The 15,636-nt window shown below is 43.5% G+C and overlaps 1 protein-coding gene across 5 annotated transcripts in view; it reads right to left on the minus strand.

Moving 5' to 3' along the window:
• Positions 1-15,636, minus strand: part of ZNF423 (zinc finger protein 423) — a 221,110-nt gene that overhangs the window by 82,644 nt on the left and 122,830 nt on the right. For all 5 annotated transcript variants that reach the window (XM_068955862.1, XM_068955863.1, XM_068955866.1 and 2 more), the window contains 2 exons: positions 12,387-15,610; positions 5,169-5,253 (listed from right to left, as the gene is read on the minus strand). In XM_068955862.1, the coding sequence (XP_068811963.1) occupies positions 5,169-5,253; positions 12,387-15,610 (3,309 nt within the window). The remainder of the gene's footprint in view (positions 1-5,168; positions 5,254-12,386; positions 15,611-15,636) is intronic.

The following is a 15,636-nucleotide window of genomic DNA, read 5'->3' on the forward strand; positions in this document are numbered from 1 at the left end:
GCATGCATAACAATTGTAGGAGGCCACATCTCCACAGTACGTCTGGATAAAATTTCGATTTTGGGTAATGAATTTTCTAGGCCTTAGAAAGGCACGAACAGTAACAATGCAGTGCTATCAAACCAGTTCTAGAGTAAGGAACCGCTTAAGGCCTGGATTCTATCAAGGGCCAGTAGCGTTTGTACTAACATAAAGCCAGCTTCCTCCATCTGTTAGCAGTGGTAATTTGGCTTTCAGGGCAACTACTCTGTTAATAAACGTAGCTGTTAAAATGGAACATTTCTAGCCTTTTATACGCTACGCCCATTACTATGTTATTTAAATGTGTGCACACGTCCTTAAGGCTAAAAGTAATTAACACAAAAACACAAATTCAGGGCTTAAAGTAGGACAAAACAGCATTAGGACCTACTGACATCAAACCCCTCTGTCCAGGAACCCAATGTGGCCCAGAGCTGCGCTCAGGCAGCGGTGCCGGCAGGACCGCAGGCAACCCCCGGCACGGGCACCGGCACCGCAGCGGCACGGCCCTCACGCGCTGAGCTACCACCACGTATGCCGCTCGGCTGTAAAGGTAAGCACGCTTAGCTTTTTTTCCTTAAAATTAGTCTTTCACGATAGCCAGCCACTGCAAAAGCAAGCGCGAGTGCATATTGTTAACTAAAGCAACTCCACACAGAATTGGATATTTAAGCAAGCATTGCATAAATATATGAAGGTTGTACCTTCGTTGCTGCCTTAAAAGAGCAATTACTTGGAACATGCTTTACAGACATCAAAGTTAAAAGAAATATTTTTGACTTCTTAATGTGACCATAATTAATTCACACATTCAGCTGTTGAGTCCAGAAATATGTTCCTGTTGATAATTTACATCTAATGCTTCAAAAACAATCTGGCACATTTCTATTTGCCTTAATGCCTGAAAGCTATTACCAAGATAGTGCTTTACAATGTCATCATCATTGCTACCACGTATGCACTTTAACTAACACTAGCGCTTAGGTCTGAAGAGTTTCCCTCAAGAATTAAACAGTTTTGTCTTAGGACACAATGTCATGACAGTAGCTTAATGGAAGGGAACGTATTTACCAAACGGCACCCTTAAACTTTGCATCAATCAGAATTCAAGCACCGTGTTAAGTCAGCTACACAAGGAAAAGGGAGTTTTACAAGACCTGAAGTCCCCTTCTCCCCATATCGACTCCATCTATCTCGTGTAAAACGACAGATGTTTCCTTAGGAGAAGGACGCCGAGCGGCGTTAGCCACGCTCAGCTCCAGCCCAGCGAGAACGGGGAACAAAGCGCTCCCTCCGCGAGGCCAGCCGTGCCGCCCGAAACGCCCCGCGTCCTCGTCCGAGCGGCCGCCGCCGCCGCCGCCAGGCCGCGCGGCCCTCCTCAGCCGCCCCGGAGCCCGCCGCGGCCTCCTCCCGCGCAGGCACGGCAACCAGCGAGTTTGTGATGATCTGAACTTGGGGAAACTGTGACTTCCTCAATCAAAAGCTTCCATTTTTAAACGGCGTAACAAGCAATATATTGTGTCATGCCTGATTTTGAACACTACCGCAGCGCCTTCGCCGCTCCTTTGGTTTCATCTCAGTGACTCTGCTAGGTATCAGCCACTCGTTTTTTGGAGCATAAAGTCAGCTTTCTAAATTGCTGCTTTTAAAAAAGTGATTACTGTAGCTATTTTTGCAGTTTGGCCTCTTAAGAACAACAAGGAATTTGTGTCGGGTTATTTTCCAGTCAGACTATTTTGCGTGCATCTGAAAGAAGAGTAATTGCGCACGGATATTATCCCTCCTCCTTCTGCTTCATTGTGGCAGAAGTTGTCCCCTTTCCGGGACGTGAAACGCCACGGCGGCGGGCAGGGAAGGCCGCCCGGACCCCGGAGCCCTCCGTGACGCACGCCGTAGGGTACAGCCACAGCTTACGGCGCCGCTCGGACGCTTCTCCCCGTTCCTCCAAACCAGCCATCTGCCACGCAGCTCCTGCAGGGACGCATCCTGCCCGCGGCCTCTGCGGGGCCGCGCGGGACCAGCCTGCGGCTGCGGCCCTGCGCAGGATGCGAAGGGCCGGAGCGCCGAAGGGTAATTTTTGAAAGCGGGGCGTGGGAGCAGCGCTGGGAACGCCCTGCACAAAGTAAAGCAGCCCTGCCTCCACGCACGGCGCTAGCTCCCGGCGGAAGAGCCGCGCGGCTGAACCGGGAGACGCGGCCCCCGCTAACGACGTGCGCTTGCGAAGACTGCAGCGTCGGAAGTGACCGACTTCTTTAGAGGTGCTACAGGCGCTGGCGCTGAAGGGGCGTCACCGCTACAAAGCGGGGATTCCTCTGCTGACAGCCGTTGGCGCAAAATAAAGCTCTGAGCAAGTGTTGAGGATAAAGTTCAATTATTGATTTTGTGTGTCTCCAGGTGTGAGAAGAAAGCGCTGCTGAGAAGTCGGGGATTGTCAAAGCTACGGAAGCATTAAGTTTACCTAAAAACTAGGTGTAGAGGATCACTTCATTGCCTTGGCTCGCTCCAAAATCAAAAGGGAGATAACAGTCTCTCCCTGGAAACGCTTATCCTGCTCAAACTCTTATCTTAGCTTGGTATCAGCCATTCCCTGGAGGTGCCTCTTTCCCCCAGGTGGGGCCTCAATGAAGATACCTTCATTTTGGATGGATACGAGTTAGCTGAGCGAGCCCAAACCTACGCTAGTGAGCAGACTTCATCCGGGAGAAAACAGCCCCCTGCAAGACACGGCTCCACGCACGCTGGGGTCTCGGTGCCCCCTCGCAACACCAAGACGGAGCCTCGCCTGCGGGTCGTGGCGAACCCTAAACCGACAACGAGGTAACTGCCGGGGCGCAGACCTGGGCTGCACAAACAGTCATGAGGTGTTCAGCACTTTCTCTCACTGCCACGCAACAGAAAACTCTTCCACTCGTTATTTTATAAGCGATAAAACAGCCTTAGTGATAAGGAGCACATGGCCATCTCTCCTGTAGTGTGTGTGAGGGACTAAGGCTCCTGGGCTTTGAGTAAATGATTGCCTTGAGAGGTAATCTATCACCCTCCTTAATACTACTGACTCAGCACTAGGCAAATTAATCCTGAAAATCTGCACAGCATTTATTGGTAGAGGAACGATTACATCTAGTCCCTCCTTTCACCTTCAGTATTCCCCAGCAAAGAGCAAATACCAAGAGGAGAGTCAGTGATGGCACCTTTTCGGAAGCAGTCATGTTTCCTGAAGGAGAGGGGCCCGAGTGTCCCGTACGGCTGACCGAGAGCCACAGCGTGGGAGGAAGCCTGACTCCCCTTTAGACGTTTCTATAGCTCACTCTCTCCTAAACTCCACCACAAAAAAGTGATGATTTGAACATCATGAAGGGTCTCAGCCTGAACCTCAGCGAAGAGACATGAAGACGTGGCCCCTAAATGGAATAAGCACATATTTTCTTACCATGTCCTGGTATTTGCAACACCATAGGCGTATGGAAGTGCATCCATACGCACCTTTCTGCTTATATAGGCTTCCAATTTTGTATGATAACTTACGCACTGTTCCAAGGAAATAACAGGTACCATTTTCACAAGGAGTAGCGCTACGCTTTTCTCAGCATCCTCTGTCTACTATTACTACTGTTCTTTTCCAATAACTCTAATACTGAAACTTGTGATGTCATCTGTATCATCATGTATTATTCCAGGCCGCACTAATTTGAGAATAAACATAAATAATCTTCATACATGAATTACCGTAAATTGAAGAAATTACTTTGTTCCAAAAAGACAAAGAATTCTCATCTCTAATCAAGCAGAACCTTAAATCAGAACTCCATGTACTACATATTTAAAAATCACCAATTATCCACTGTATCGTGATTTAAGTTGAAAGAGCGATAAGCTTGCCTAAGGACTTTTTTCTTTCAGGCTTCTTAAAAAAAAAAGAAGAAGAGGAAGAAGAAAAAAAACTGGTAGGAGCACTATGAAATCACTATGGTCCAATTAACAAGGATCTCACTCTTCAAGCTTGCAAACAAAAGATTACATTAACACCTGCTACAAAAGCAAACATTTTTAGATATCTTCATCTTAACCTACTTGACATTGACTCGAAACTCCTGCCTGGCTCTAGGATGAAAATTATTGTGACTGACATGTATATTTTTCATTTGGCGATGGGGGGGGGAGAAGGTGGTGTCAGTCTGTATTTCTCTCTCTCTGGTATTTATGCATAATTCACCTCAAAGATAATAGGAGTTACACACATACATAGATGGGAGAATAGTTTCCTAAATGTAAAATTGTTGAAGGGAAACCATTATGCTTGTGGGAGATAAATGCTGCACGTGAACATATAAGACACATGAAGTGCGCAGTAGGGTCCTTGAAGGATCTCATACAACATATGCCTGCAGTGGCATGTTTAAGCAACTCCTCTGTGGTCTATGCATCAAAATAAACTGACCTCTTGGGCCAACACATATATTTATAACATCTGTACAGACAGGAAAAACATTTCTTTGCGTTCATCAGAAAAGCAATCATCCAGCTGCAACAGAAATACAACTCATCAGATTAAAATAACACTTTACTGCAGACTCTTACGACAGGACTGTAGTAGAAGGCAGCAAGAACAGCTTTATAACACACTTGAACATCTGAAAAGTTGAACTTTCTGAAGTCCAGAATTGTTGGAAAAAGAAAAAAAACACTGAAATAACTTTTTAAGCGTTTTGTTTTGACAATGTTCCTCAGGAATCCTCACCACATTTAGCTTGGAAAATGCGAGCAGTTAAATCTATTCAATGTCATGACATACAAAATTGAAACATAATTGCTCCTAAGTGGTTGACAACTGGCAAGCACTTTTTACACGGATAGAGAGAAATTTATGCTACCAAATGGAAGATACTGTCAAAAGTTTGATTTTAATATAAATGAAAATGCTACATGAGGACTCAAAAGGATAAGGAAAAAAGCTCAGCAGTAACACTTTTATAACCACATATTTAAAAAGCTTTGAAGTGAAGAATCATTACATCAAAATCATTTTCCTTGAAAGATAAAAAAAAAAAATTATAGCATGAATATTAACAAGTTATTAGAATAGTGAATTTCAAAGAGTAGCAAAAAACAAGCAGCCCATGAGTGGCCTAGTTTAAAGAATGTCTTACCAATCATATGGTTAGCGACATGGATTTGTATCTCTCTCTCATTCTCAAAGGTCATCTGGCACTTGATGCATTGATAGGTCTTTTTCTGTTTAATAACCAAAAAGAGATTAGAGAAAACTGCACTGTAGCATAAGGCAAGTGTGATCATGAATATAGCATGTTACGTGCTTCAGCTTCCCTCAACTGCGTCCTTTTCTCCCTCTATATCCCCAACGAGACACCAAGTTCGGCTGGGCTTTCTGGGACCGGAAACTACACTCTCTAATTAATAGCTTGCTTTTAAAGGACTTTAATTTCAACTTTAAAAAATTTAAATAATAGTATGGAATACTTGAAAATCTGATTGAGTACTTGAGCCATAATCAAATTGCTCATGGCATTTAACCCATTGTAGTAAAAATTTCTGTGCAGTGAAATAAAAGACACAGATTACTAAGGAAAATCTGTTTGTTTTCAGGAAAAGATCAACTTTTTTCAAAAAATTCCATCCTTAAATAAAACTCAAAATAACAATAGGCAAAACTATAGCTACTTGGGGAAGTGAAGGACAAAGGGAAAAATGTATTTTGTACTGGTTGCTCATCAGGAATCCTGGAAAAACTGCATTACTGCAAAGAACGGTTTCCTTGCACAGTCTGTTGTGCATTTTCTCTGTCACAGACTCATACCAGGGAGGAGTAGCTGCGGAAATCAGGAGACAGTGTGAAGAGGGAATTACATGAACCATTTATTCAAACAGGGAAAATGGGTTTTGGACTCAGATTGACGGGGGTGCATGTACTTGAGCGACATGACAGGGAAAAATCCAAGAAATCGTTTGTAGAAAGTAACATGCACGTTGACAAGTCAGACATCCAAGTTATGAGAAAAATAAAAGATTAACACTAAACTTTTGTGCACTTAGAAAAACTCTCAATTCCCAAAGCAGGAGTATGGTGCTAAGGGTCTAACGTGCATGCTCAATTACCGCACAGGAATATGCGATCTACATAGACATCTTTTGGCATGCAGTTTAGAAAAATTGGACCACTTATGCCTACTCCTTTCTGTAGGATAACTCTTACTGGAGCACTCGCGGCAAGGCAAGCGGCTTTTCCTGCTGCTTGCGCGCTAGGGCGTGAGCCTGGCTGGGGTGGGCGGCTGAGGAACGAATGTGCAACCACAGCGCACCGGCCACAGGCTCAGTTAGCTGGCAAATGAATGGGAATCTCACACCATTAGCCCCGAGACACCTCATTCAGGAAATTGCACCCTCTTAGTTGCTTGAAGCACTATATTTTGTGGAATTAATTTTTTGTGCATTTTTATATACACTTTTTTTTTTTCCTATAGCCTCTCCACCCCACCCCTAGGTACAGAATGACACTTCTAGGACAGCAGTAATAAGTCAGAAGTTTTGAGTTAAAGAGAGGAGTTGCTGCCTCTCCCTCCATGCATGGTATCCAATTTCCTGGGACACCTGCTGAGGAAAAAACAAATTAGGTGCTGCCAGGAGCTTCTTAACTACTTCCCATGTCATCAGTGGCAACAAGTTAGCCTGTTGGAGGCTAATGAACATGCTGTAATACCCTAATAACAAATGCAACAATCTATATGTTATGCATATTCCATGAGGTCTGTACACAGCGTATGTGTGCACATAAACTGGGCTTTCTAGGCTAAAACAACAATGGGCAATTACCATGATAATAGGAATAAGGATATACTCCATTGGCCTAAAACTGACACAGCCAACCATATAAAAGGAAATAGTTTGGACTGGCTAGTTATCCCTAGGCAGCTCAAGAAAGTGTCCTCCTGGAGTCCATTCGGAAATCAAGGCTGTTAATGGAAAAGCAGCTGGATTTCTGACGCAGTGTTTCCTGGGAATCTATTCCAGCAGACGGCTGTAAGCACACATACACACACATGTACTCTCAGACACACTGCCATACACATGCTGCGGGCTCCTAACTTAAAAAACAAACAAACAAATAAACAAAACCAAAAAACAAAAACTTGGAAGAGAAAAAATGGGACTGGGCAGAGAACGATTCATGTGGTCACACTTAAAACTAGAAATCTTCTTCTCTAAAACTTTAAAGCTGCCCAAGCTCAGTCCATTGTTTGACACTTGCTTCTGTCATGGCAGCTCCTAAGTAACTAGTTAAAGGAGGACAATATTTCAGCTCAGCCTTATTTCAAACCTTTAAAGTTATATTAAAGGCAGACAAATTCATAGGCAGATTCATATTTTTAATTGATTTCGGTGCTTCTGAAAGCTACTTACTAACAGATCTGGAGACAGGATGTCTTTGTTTATCCACAGACCCAGCACAAACTCCTCCTCGCTGCTTCACAAACTTATAAAAGCCTATTCGGTGTGACCACCCCTCAGCAAAGACGGCAGTTTTCGAGCTTCCTGTGCATATTATCTTTAACCTCAGCTGACACGCATGCAAAAGGACAGGCTAAGTGGGGCAATGGCTCTTGAGATGGGGTACCCTGCCTGATATGCAATAAAATTAGTAAATGGCTTCATACAGGCTACGAAATAGCGATTGCTCAACTGGCACCCAAATGTATATAAAAGAGGTGGAAGTGCTGATTTTTTGGCTCATTAATAATTTTCTTTAAAAGAAGGTCACAAAATAGACTTCCATTCTCAATAAATTGGGAGCATTAGTTTAAATACAAGTCCACGTTATTTGTGGTATCAAATATGACCTTCTGTTACCATTTTTGTGGGTACCGTGGCTTCAAAGACGTTTGTAATTGCCTGGTTATCTCTTTTTAAAGTTTTAGTCTTTATGACTGGTAGCAACAAATGCACCAAGACTCTGAGGAGCTAATACAGTATAGATAACAGCATCAAGGTGACATAAGAGACCAGATGAGCAGACCTTCAACTGAGAGCTCAATTCCCATTAAGTCAAGATATTTAATTCCAATCTTGGCACAAAATAATAGTAATAACAACAGGGGGCTCTGGTTTCTTTGCTGAAATAAGTGCTGTTCCCATGGGTTTTCCAGACTGTCCTCCTTTAAATCTGGAAATGGTTTCCTGTTCTACAAAGAAAATATTCCTCCATTCAAGTGGATTTACAAGGGAAGAGAAGGGGGGGGAGAACAAAGAGAAGGAACTGAATCCAAGAAAGTGTGCAGGAGAGTGGGAAGGGAGAAATGGAGCACAACGGGGTTCATTCATCCAACTTCCCGTGCCATCTCCTTTGCTCCTTCAGTCCAAATAACCTAGGTGTCTAAATAAAGCAACACAATTCAAGACGGAAATATAACTGAAGTCCTGAGCATTTGCCATTGCCAATGTCAAACAACTATTGTTTGTGACAAGCACAGTAGAAAGTAATAATGAATCTGTGTAAGAGAAAGAGCAGCCTGCAAAGTGACTGTTTCCAGCATTAGAAGAGGCAATGTGTAATCTCAAAACTAAACAGCTAGCCATGTTTCTCCGGACACATGCATTCCTCTCGAAGACGTTAGAGGAAACTAATAGGACGCCTTCAAAGCGGAAGCTCCTATGTACAGAAATATGTGCAGAAAAATGAAAGTATTACTTTGGATGTAACCATGATAGAATTAAAAAAAAAGGTCTTAATCTGTCCCTTTACCAGATACTGGAATGGGCTCAGCCATCACAGTGTCTCCAGTTATTACGCTCATCTAAACGAAACTGAGAGCCTTATTCAGCTGGAACAGCTGAACAATCAAACACTAACATGATGTTAGAGCAGTCTTTCACTACCACGGTGTATTTTATTTATTCCTCTTCGTGATGTTTTCTATGAGAGATGACTAACTTGTATTAAAATCTCTTAATAACAGACACCCTCTGATGCAGATGTTTCATTGTACAGGAGGCAAGCACTGTGGCCATCTAGAAACTTATCTTTGTTGACGATCATGATTTAATCATACTTAGATACGCTTGTCCAGGAAGGAAAGGTGATTAATTCACAGACATTACTTCATGGTTGTTTCCCATACTAAAAAGTAGGTGAGAAAGAGAAAACACAGAAGTACTTTAACTGCTGTTCTCTTTCTTTCTTACGGATAAAAGAAGAAAAAACAACACCTGCCAAGCAATTCTGAATGCTCAAAGGTTTCCGAACCTCACCTAGCTGTCTGCCACTGGTTTTCAGAACAAAATCTCTACAAATTCAATAGTACAAACCTAAACAAAATATGACAAAATATTCATACTCCCTTTGTTGTGCTATACGCATGTGTGCAACACACACACATACTAACATACACAGTAAAAAGGAATGATTTTCGTCTCCTGCTCTACTTTTTTTTTTTCCTCCCAAACATTTTCACTTTTTATTCATTGAGTGCTAATATTTATTTTCTTTCTCTTTGGGGTTAAATCTTCATTTAACTTTTTTTGAAAATTCCTCTAGGCTTCCATACTCTCTTCTTCAGTTCAAGGACTGAAATCCCTGTCAGTGGAGTGATTTCTGGCATTCAAAGTTGTTATGTATTTGTATGGCATCTTCTCCATTTGCTAGGGTTTCATTCTGCTTTTTCTTGTTTATTCCAATGTATATACCCACTATTTAAAATCTAATCTCCCTATATTTTGTTTCTGAATGTACCTTTTTCTAATCTTCAACTGCTTTTCTGTTTAAGAAAGAAAAATCAAAAAAATGTTTGAAGAAGAAATGTGCAAGCGCTCAAGAATGGAAGAGAAGCAGCTCTCGTCTGGACATCTGCAGATCACTCTACGGGCATTGTGCACTAAAGACAGCTTTAGTAAAACGGTATTTTACTTGTGCACAGCATACTAACAAGACAACAAGAGAGATTGTGTTCAACTTGCTTAGTTTCATTGGGAGGCCAGTGCAGTTAAATAAATGTTATTCTTAAACAGGAATTTATCACCATTTAAAGGAGATAATAATTCTTTGAAAACCACTGTGCTAGGCAGACACAACGGGCGTTCATTACCTTGAGAAACCAAAGTTTCCAAGTGAACTGATATCAGAATCGGGTCTTGTACCTATAATGAAGAGTTAGATAATGAATTATTCCTTGTAACAATACATCTGTTCCCGGGATGCATACCCTAAAGGTCTCAGATACTAGCGTATGTGCCAGCCACAGACACCTGGTTGAAGGTACCGTTTGCCATAGCCAAAAATGTTGGTTTTTCATTATCTTCCACAAAAGAACTAAGACTTGCCTTCATGGGATGAAATTCAAAGCATTTACCTTGAGAAACCGAAACCATCCCCTGAGAGAACAGGTATGGAAGCTCTCACTGAAAAGAGAGAGTTAAAGCAAGAAATCAGAGCGGAAAATGGCAATGTCTGCTGCTTCTGATTGTCAACAGGAAAGATAAGACAATATTTGAGACTCTAGGCATAACCATACGAAGTAAGAATGAGTCCTGCCTAAGAGAACTGCTTAGAAGAATTTAGAAGGAAATAAAGACCTGAGAAGCAGAAGGGAGAATGACCGAGTCAGAATCTCAGCTGAACTCTCGAAAGATACCACCCCAAAGGGAGAGAGATTTCCATGTCTTACTCCTCTGCAGAATTAGATGTATGCACCAGCAGGTTTCGTCATGCAGTCACTAGACCCAGAGGGAAGCATATCCAGTTGTTTTACTAAAAAAGCAAATGAAATGAAATGAAGCTTGTGGTGGGATTCAATCAGAACCCCTCGATGGGGGCATTGAGGCGAGCTGCGGGCCCGGGGCGGGCAGAGCCGGACTCCGACCTGGCAGGCACGGGCCAGCTCTGGCCAGGAGCCACCGAGCCTCACGGGCACAGTGCCGAGCTCCAGCTCACCAGCCCTAACAGCTCCATTGCAGTCACTACAATATGCACTGTCACAACGTACTTAGGGTCTTCTCTTACTTACTGAGCCATGGATGTTGCATTCGAACACTATTTTCAAGTTCTTTTAAAGCAGTAAAGATGTGTTTGTGGGTGCTTTAATTAGTAGATTGACATAAGCAGGAATCTATGGTTGGAATTATTCATTAGGAGTTGGGTGCCTGATTTCCTTAGATACTTTTGAAAATCTCACCCCATCATGTTTAATTAAAAATGTCAGATGATATCAATACTCAGATGTGTCTGCTGTTGGTCTCCTGAGAAGATTTCCAAAATCTACTTCTCATTCCATCTGTTCCTGACAGAGCAAGGACTCACTTGGCCCATTCTTGAACCAAAATGTCAACAAATAATTTTAAAAACTATAAACTGGAAGCAATATTAATCTCCTGAGCAGGCTTCTGAAACCTTACTTGGATACTGCACGTTCCCAAGAATCTTGTAAGTTAAGAAACGGGAAAGCAGGCTATCCGCGAGCTCTAAAGGAGAACACGCTCTGCTTTCAAATATGTAACCCGCATATTAGAAAACAACATTCAGATTTGCTCAAGGAAGGCCATGAAGCAGTTCCTTTTAAAATCAATGTGCAAACCGCCTACCATCTGACCAACCCCTACCTACCACATATAAGTGACTTGAGAACCAAGGTGGGTGGCACAGCTCTATCTTGGCTAAGGCTTCCTCAGCCTTAGGTTTTTCCAAGTTTATTTCCTTCTTCACTTGCATGTATATGCATACACACACACCCACATAAGCACACAACCATCAAGTAGCCTCACAACATTCATGCTAACAGACATGCACAAAGACTACCTTTTTAGCACAGAAATTCGTTTCAGGTGAGGCATTCACCTAACTCACTACAATTTTCCTCACAAGTTCCTTTATCTTCCTACTCATGATTAGTTCCCAGGAAAGAAATTATCTCATTCTTTGGGTATGATAAATGATTTTGAATGTTTTCTTTTGGGTGCTGAGAATCTCCTTTTTTTCATGGAAATGCCCCAACTTTTCCAGATTCGCCAATTCAGTGGCATCAGAAATCATGGACAAGCTCGATCCCACCATCCAAGTGCACCAGGGATGTATCTCAGCTCTCTGTTAGCAAACGTAGAGCAGTTTTATGATAAAAAGCTGATGCTCTGCCACCAGGAATCAAGGAGCCTGCAAGACTGGGCAACATACAATTTTTCTATGTGCACTGCTATACCTTTCCTTCTTTTCTTTTAATAGCACAGGTAATTTTATAAAGTAACACTCATAAAAAAAAAGAAAGAAAGAAAAGAAAAATCAAAACCCAAAACATCAGATCTGGGCTCAGTCATATTAGAGGTCTACGTTTTATCACTCAGACATTTTAAAGAGCAGTTGTACTTACTCTGGGAACAGGGGATGTCTGGGTACCTTTCCTCTGGCCACTAGTCTCAGGTGTCAGGTCTCGGTGGTCTACCTGAATGTGGCTCTCTAGGTCTTCAGCACTTTCAAATTTGACACTACACTCCGGACACCTCAGACTGCCACATGGCCTCTCGTTCACCTCCTGTGGGGTCAAGCCCGAAGACTGTCCATTGGTGCTCCTGGTCATGCATCCAGCACACAGGCCATACGGAAGGCCATTAACATCCAATTTGACCAAGTCCTGCTTATTTCGGAACTCTTTCAAGCACAACGCACACTTGTAGAGTTTTTGCAAGGCCTGGCCGTTGGGCGATGAGGTTGCAGAGTTTCCTGCCAATTTCTGCATATGGAACGTCCCATGGATTTTCAGCTCCAGGGTGGAGGTGACGGTCTGCATACAGACAACACAGCGAAAGCCGGTGAGGGAGTTTCTGAGATCTGGGTGCATCTGGCAGTGCTCAATGAATTCCTCCTCGCTCTGCAGCGGCATTTTGCAAATTCGACACGTTCCTGTATCCAAACTCTTGCTGTGAGTGACTTTGTGCTCTGTCAGGGTCAGGAGTGATGGGAAGCGCTCCCCACAGATGGGGCACATGTAGTGCTTGGCCGGGCCCCGATGGGTCTGCATGTGCTCTCTCAGGCCATTTTCTGAGAAAAAGGTCCTTGAGCAGATATTACACTTATGGCTACCTTTGATAAATTCTGCTTTCTTCCTAGAACAGTCATCCTCCCCAGGCCGGATGTTATGATCTCTCAAACGATGATTCTGCAAGAGGACTTCCATAGTATAGGCAGCCCCACAGATATCACAGCCGTACATGGGCTCAGAAGCATCTACATCGTCCTCACTGGCTTCATGACTGTTGGAAGTATCTGGATTCTTCATTAACATGTTCTGGATATCTGCACCTTCTGCCTTCTTATTTGTTGGGGTCATGCCATTAGCTGTACCGTTTTCAGCACTAGCATCAAAAACACAATGTTTTTCCCGCAAGTGTTTTTCAAGCAAGATGATGGCATGAAAAGCTTTGCTACAAAACTTGCAGTTGTATTTTTTGCTGTGGGTTGTGATGTGGCATTGCAGTTCTACCTCTGTGCTAAAGGTCTCACCACAGAAGATGCATTTGTGAGACTTTGCTGGATTCCCCAAGTGGCTATGCTTCACATGGATCTGGAGATCCACCTCCTTCCTAAAATCCCAGTTACAGGCTGTGCAACGATACATCTTCTTTTCATTGCTATGCTTAACTGCCAGATGCACTTGGATAGATACCTTGGAATCAAAAACTTCTTGGCAAAGGGTGCAGTGATACAACACAAAAGTATGCATGTCCAGCAAATGCTTCTGCAAATCATCCACCGAAGAGAACTGTTTGTCGCAGCTCTCACATACATAATGGGTCGAAGTTGTCATGTAATGTACAGTGAGATGCTGCAGAAGAGACTCCTGGGAATCAAAGTCTTCTTTACACTGAGGGCAAGACTGTTTCCTCAACAGCAACTCCAAATGCAACTTTAAATGAGTTTGAAAACTCTCAAAATTAGAGAACTTTAGATCACACTGATTACATGGGTATTCGCCATTAGACACTGAGTTTACGCTAGCAGAAAGCCGTTGCCTTTTAGGGGAAGAGACTTCAACATCAGAAGAAACTGGACTCTGCTCTGCTTTTGACTTCTTATTGTGTGCCAGAGGAATGTTCTTGTGGTTTTCTTTAATATGCTTTGTAAGCTTCAGGATGGAGCCAAAAATGGGGGAGTTTGTGCAATAAGGGCATGAATAAACTTCCATAAAAGACTGCGTTGGCTGAATGACAGGGGAATCCAATTTTGAATTTCCTACATTGCAGTGAGTCTGCTGAATATGCTCAGTCAAGGTTGCTTCGGTCAGAAAGCCCATGGAGCACTGGTTACAGAAGAAAGCATTGTTACCATCTTGAGGGGTAGCGTTTGGGCCACAGTGAGTAATACGGATGTGCTCTTGTAAGCTATTGATATCTGCAAACATCTCAGGGCAGTAGTTACAGTGAAAGGCAGAAATGTTGCTAAACTGCATCATGGGATAGGCATGATTTTTGTGCACCTTTCTCACGTGTTCGTTCAAGTTGTACAGCGTAGGCATGGAATCAAGGCAGATCTGGCACGTGTGGCTTTGCTGAGGTTTGTCTGCGTGAATGGTCTTCAGGTGGATCTCCAGAACAGCAAGGCTGTTGAAGTCACGCTTGGAGCAGTAAGGGCAGCTGTAAGTAACTTTAGACCAGGTCTGGCCCTCCTCTCTGTCCACTGATCTGATTTTCTTTTGTCCTCTCAAAGGTTTTAGGGTCGAATCTGGGGTGGAACCTCTTTCCACTGAGGCGCTTGAGTCAGGCGTTGCGCTGCTCATGGAGGCCACGCTCCCCAGGACCGGATCAGGGCTGATGCTGTGATTGCTGGAGTCAGGTTGTCTGTGGCTGTCCAAGTGGCAATAGACTTCTTCCACTGAAGAAAACTGCTCCGGGCACATAGGGCACTTGTGTTTTTTGTTGGCATGGGCTTGATGAATGTGTGAGAGCAGCGAGTTTTCGTCTGCAAATACTTCAGGGCAATGAATACACTGCAAATCTGCCTTCTCGGAAAGCTGTGGGTGGCGTGTCATTACGTGCTTCTCCAAATCTTCAGTCTGACTGAATGTCTCTTCACAGTAATCACACATAAAATCATCCTTCTTCACCTCTTTCTCAGTCTTTGCCATATGTTCCTTGTTCTTTTTATGAGCTTGCATGTGACTCTGCAATGAGCTGGTAGATGAAAACCCACGCTTACACACAGTGCACTTGAACGGTTTGCTGGAACTGTGGGTTTTCAGGTGGATTTTGAGGTGGTCGCTGCGCGAGAAGGCGGCCTCGCATTCGTGGCAATGGTACTTTTTATCCCCCGTGTGAAGCTTTATGTGGCGATCCCTACTCCTCTTATGCTTAAAAAGCCGGCTACAGTAGGTGCATTTGAAAGGTAGTTTGTCACTGTGGATCTGCTCATGCCTTTTAAGGTAGCTCAGGCGAATGAAGGACTTATCACAAAACTGACAGGGATATGGCAGGCCAGTCCCCCCTTCCTCCTCCCCGATGCCGAGATCACACCCATCTCCTATCATCTGAGTGGGTGATGCAACATCTTTGCTGGAGGGAGATGAAGCCACCCAGGAGAGTTGTGGGTCGTCATCACCATCTGTAATGGGAAAGCAGAAAGGAGAT

Source organism: Struthio camelus, chromosome 10 (genome assembly GCF_040807025.1).
Source record: "Struthio camelus isolate bStrCam1 chromosome 10, bStrCam1.hap1, whole genome shotgun sequence".
Taxonomy (NCBI): Eukaryota; Metazoa; Chordata; class Aves; order Struthioniformes; family Struthionidae; genus Struthio; species Struthio camelus.